Source organism: Lipotes vexillifer, unplaced genomic scaffold (assembly GCF_000442215.2).
Source record: "Lipotes vexillifer unplaced genomic scaffold, Lipotes_vexillifer_v1.1 scaffold512, whole genome shotgun sequence".
Taxonomy (NCBI): domain Eukaryota; kingdom Metazoa; phylum Chordata; class Mammalia; order Artiodactyla; family Lipotidae; genus Lipotes; species Lipotes vexillifer.
Window position 1 is genome coordinate 2,339,487 of NW_006787695.1, and position 4,680 is coordinate 2,344,166.

General features: G+C 61.9%; 1 protein-coding gene across 2 annotated transcripts in view; it reads right to left on the reverse strand.

Annotated features, from left to right (window-relative positions):
• The window catches only part of SHOX (SHOX homeobox), a 10,374-nt gene extending 6,966 nt beyond the window's left edge, over nt 1-3,408 (reverse strand). The window contains exon 1 of one of the 2 annotated variants that reach the window (XM_007460495.1): nt 3,034-3,408. In XM_007460495.1, the coding sequence (XP_007460557.1) occupies nt 3,034-3,307 (274 nt within the window). In that variant the 5' untranslated portion in view covers nt 3,308-3,408. The remainder of the gene's footprint in view (nt 1-3,033) is intronic. The other variant, XM_007460494.1, reaches the window with a different exon arrangement.
• Nucleotides 3,409-4,680: the final 1,272 nt, after the last annotated feature.

Genomic DNA, 4,680 nt, shown 5'->3' on the forward strand with positions numbered 1-4,680 from the left:
GCTCGCCCAAGCTCACCTTCTGACCAAGAAAGCACAGCCGCGTCTTAAGGCGGGCGCCCCGAGGCACTTGGGTTGCACCCGAGAGCACGGCCCCTTGACTTCCGGTGTTGTCCCTCTGTCTCTTGGACGCACATTCTCACTCCCCATCAGGACGCCAGGAGTGACACTTTCTTAGGTCCAAACATTATGAGAGCAGCTATATTTGCTAGGGGAGTGGGCAGGGTATCAGGCAGACAGCTCAGGATTTAGGAGATTCTAACCCAGACACGGCTCCTTCCCATCGCTAGGAAATGCAGCCCCTCACCTAGCTCAGGGACTTAAAATAAAAGTTGGCCCCCGGTTGCACAGTCGGTGGACGCTGCCTTTCAGCTCCCCTTGCGTTTTCTTGTGCTTTTTCTCCCATCATAGGGCCTGCTGGGTGCAGGCAAAGGGGACCCTCACGCCCTCATTCGATGCCCCTCTGGGTCAAGGAGGAGAGAGGGCGGGCTTCAGGACGCTCTGTCCAAGGAGTCTGGGGTTACACCCGTCCTGAGACGCCTCTTAGCAGTAAGCCCAGAAACTTGCAAAGGGCAAAGACCCAGATCCTCTGCGGGGCCAGGGAAGAATCCGGGCACCCAGTTCCCACACCCCCACACCCCCACCCCCACCGGGGTCCCTGAGCTGGACACCAGAACCCAAGTCCTGAGTCTGCCTAAAAGCCTCTTCTCAAGGCTTCTGAGCACTGGACACTCAATCCCACCTCGGATCTTAAAGCCTCTCCCACCTCCTGCAAGGGATGCATTTCCAAGAACACCTTATTTCTCCCCAACGGGAAATCCTTTCCCGGAGGCGGCCCCAACGCTGCCTCCTCCTTCAGGTCTCTTACGTCGGAACCCCAGGGATTGACCCCAGATGATGAGCTGGCCTTCAGAGTCCTCCAGAACCCGCGGCAGGCTGTGCAGAACCCACAGGCTGCCGTGCCTGGCTTAGCGGGGCCCGCTGCTCAGGCGCCCAAGACCTCTGGGTTTCTCCCAAGCCCAAGCAGCTCCCACCTCTCCATTTTGCTCCGTTCTGCAAATTCGGCCTGGGGCTCAGCCCTGCCAGGGGTCTGCACACGCAGGCGAAAGGGAGACGGTGCCGCTGGGGTTTTCCTAACCCCTTCCTGCTGCCTGTACTGCTCGCCCTGCCTTAGTTTCCTCTCTCCTTCGAAAAAGGCCTCGACTGTACTCTGCTCTCCTTCCACGGGCCTTTTTGCAGGGTCCCGCTGCCTTGGCTGTCCAGGGTGAGAGGAGACAGACGGAAGAGGGGACTCAGCCTCTAAGGCGGATGGGGGAAGCCGTCAGGAGCCCGGGAGGTCAGCCGCACGCCGGCTGCTGTAAATTAAATGTCAGCCCTGACAAGTGCACAGCCGACAGACAGCCGTGTCTCCATCAGAGCAAACTCTCTTTGTAGGAATCATAAAGCCAGGTGCGTGAGGCCTCGCCAAGGGGTGAGCCCCGAGATATGGCAGGCCAGGCTCAGGCTGCCTGGGCTCTCAGAAGCCAGGGGCTTATTCCTAAGCCTCTGCCAGCTTTCTGCTTCCACAAGGTCAAGGTAACCGAAAGCTGTCTGGGTCATCCACTGGGCTCCAAGGCCAGCACACCTGGACTCTGCCACCAAAGTGCAAGGGCCACAAGAGCAGGAGACATGGGGTCCCCACTCTCCGGCCGTGACCTCTCTCAACACGGACAGAGAATGAAACAGGACCCAGGAGCCACATGGCAAGCTTCTGTATTTCCTCTCTTTGTAGTGAGAAATAGACCTTCATATACTTTCAAATGCTGCCCCCTGAGGAATCGAGCCAATTTTATTCCTCTGATTTATAGCTGCTGGTTGCCCTGTTTGTACGGAGATTCCCCCGGGTTGGGACCACCGCTGTCCAGCTGGGAGAATCCTTGTGAACATGTTTTTTCCCACCCCCGCGCCCACTCTGTATTTCCTCTCTTTGTAGTGAGAAATAGACCTTCATATACTTTCAAATGCTGCCCCCTGAGGAATCGAGCCAATTTTATTCCTCTGATTTATAGCTGCTGGTTGCCCTGTTTGTACGGAGATTCCCCCGGGTTGGGACCACCGCTGTCCAGCTGGGAGAACCCTTTTGAACATGTTTTTTCCCCCCCCCCCCCCCACCCCCCGCGTTCAACTACAGCGCAAAGCGCCGCGCAGATTTCGGGGGAAAGCAGCCGGAAGGAGGCCCAGGACGCAGCCGGCCTGCAGCAGGGCCAGCTGCGCCCTGACAGCCTGGGGTAGGGCGGCCGCGTGCGCGGGGCCACGAGCCTCCCCGGGCCCTTCTGCCCCTTGTAGACCCTGACCACCTGCGGGCACGCGGCTGGTTTTAATCTGCAGGCCCGCGTCAGCCGAGATCCAGCCCCAAGGTTCAAGGGGAAAGTTTTCCCTGAGAGGAAACCACGCGGAGGGGCGCAGGAGGGCGAAGAGGCGACGGAGCGCGTTGCCTCCCCGACTGCCGGCCAGCGCAGCCCTCAACGCGGCCCGTTTCGAGCTCTGGAAGGCGCTTGGAGGGACGAGTGTGGATCTCTCTGCGGGCGTGGAGGCGGACGTAAGACAGACCGGCAGGCAGACAGGCAAGCAGCCGGCAGCCCTCCAGCCGACCTGGGTTTACAAGCCCATACACCCGCATTCCCCCCCCGACGCGGGAAAGTTCCCGCTGTGGAGCCCAGTGCCAACGCCCAGGGAAGCGATCCTCCGGCAGCGCGCGGCCGCGGCCGCTGCCCATCCTCGGCGCCTCTGCCTCTCTCCTTCCCTGCTTCCTCGCTTCTCCAGCCGAATCCTCCCCTCCCCCGTTTGGTTTCTTTCTTACGAAAAAGACTGGCGATGGATTGCCGGGGCCTTTGCGTCCGAGCCGTGGCTGTACATTCAGCGTTTGGGGTCGAACGGAGAGCGAACCGCGGCCCCCGAGGCCTCTGCGCGCGCGGAGCGAGGGGCAGGCGGCCAGGCTCGGCGGCGAGGAGACGCCGTCCCCGGGAGGGGCCCGGAGCCGGCGTCCGGAGAGCTTACCTTCGGCAGCCCTCCCCGAACCGAACTCTTTCAGTTTGTCCTTGTCGTTGTCCACGTGGTCCTTAAAGAGATGCACCGGACAGTGGCCGCTGCCCTCCGTTATGTCCTGGAGGCTGGATTCCGAGACCCCCAGCTCCCGGGAGCGCGCCAGTCCGCTCTCCAAAACTTCCCGGTAAGTGATCGAATCCTTCTTGCCTCCGCCGCCGCCGCCGCCGCTGCTCTCTTTGCTCTTCTGGTCAAAAGATTTGGATACAAAAGCCGTGAGCTCCTCCATGGTGGCCGGGGGCTGCGGGGGTCCGCGGGGTTCGGCGGGGCTGGCTGGGAGCCGGGCTGTGGTCCGCACGCCTCCCGCGCGGACACGACTGTCCGTGTGAGGGTGGACCTCTCCTGCTGTTATTTATGCCTTTCAATTTGCGATCTCACTATTTATACACGGCTACGTCCGCCCAACCCCCAACGCTCCCTGTCTGCAGCAATTACAGCTCCCGGCTCGGCGGCGGGCGCACGCAGAGACGCTGTCTCTCCCCCACCTCCAGTCCGGCAATTGGCTTTCTTTTCATTTCATCACTGTTTGGCGTCTGTGCACCTTGGTGTGGAGAGGTAAAGATCAAGTTTTTGAAGGCAGAGAGAGAGAGAGAGAGAGAGAGAGAGAGAGAGAGAGGGCGCGAGAGCGCGAGAGCGAGCGCGAGCGCGAGCGGGCGCAGGCGCCAGCTCCCCGAACAGGTATCCGCATTCTCTCCGTGGCTGGCGTAAACGAACCTCGAGGAGGAGTTTAGGGCTTGTGAGGACGTCCTTGCCTGCCGGCCCCTGGAGGGGCGCAGCCTCGCGCCTCGAACGGGATCGTCGCAGGACGTGTCCGGGCGTGGTCGTGCGGGGACTCCAGCGAGGGGACCCGGGCGGCGGGGACGCGCCATCACAGACGGGAACGAGTCTCAAGTTGGAGATGCGGTGGGATTGCCGGCTGGCCCCGCCGGCGAGGCCCGCGGAGCCAGCGGGTGGAGCGGGTGCGCGCGGCGTGCTGGGGGAAACCGCTCTAGGACCCCGAAACTGAGAGGGAGGGTCCAGGTCTAGCCGAACGCGGGCGCCCGCGCCGCGGCGGCGTTGGTGCAGAGCCGCTCGCAGACCTCGGAGGGGCCAGGGACACGGACGCTGCGGGCCACGAGCGCCCGGAGCGCGCTGGTCCAGACGCGGAGAAGCCGGAGGGTCTCTGGGAGAACACTGGTTCGTACACAGCGGTCCGTGGGGCGCGCGTCAGATGCCGTCCGGCCGGACCGACGCAGCCTTCCTTAGAGCCGTGCTGTCAGCCCGGTGTCTGGGAGATTTACTGTGGGGGGGGGGGGGGATATATGTAGTTTTGGTTGTGCCACAGTGCTCCTGAGCAGATGCTGACTCCCTCGGAACTTTATAATGTGCCTAAAAGGAGCCACTTTTTCTCACCTGCAGCACGAAATTCATTCGGCAACCCCGGCAGCTGAAGTCCTCTTATCTGCAAAATGCCGTCTGCAAATAAAGTGACTTTCTGTCCTCCCCTCTTTTTTTCTGCAACCTCCCCTCGTCTCCCCTTCCACCTGCCGCCCCCGCCCCGCTGGAGTTGGGACAGGGCTTTCGGCGAGGGGTACGGGGGTGGAGGGGAGTGCTAGGGGTTTT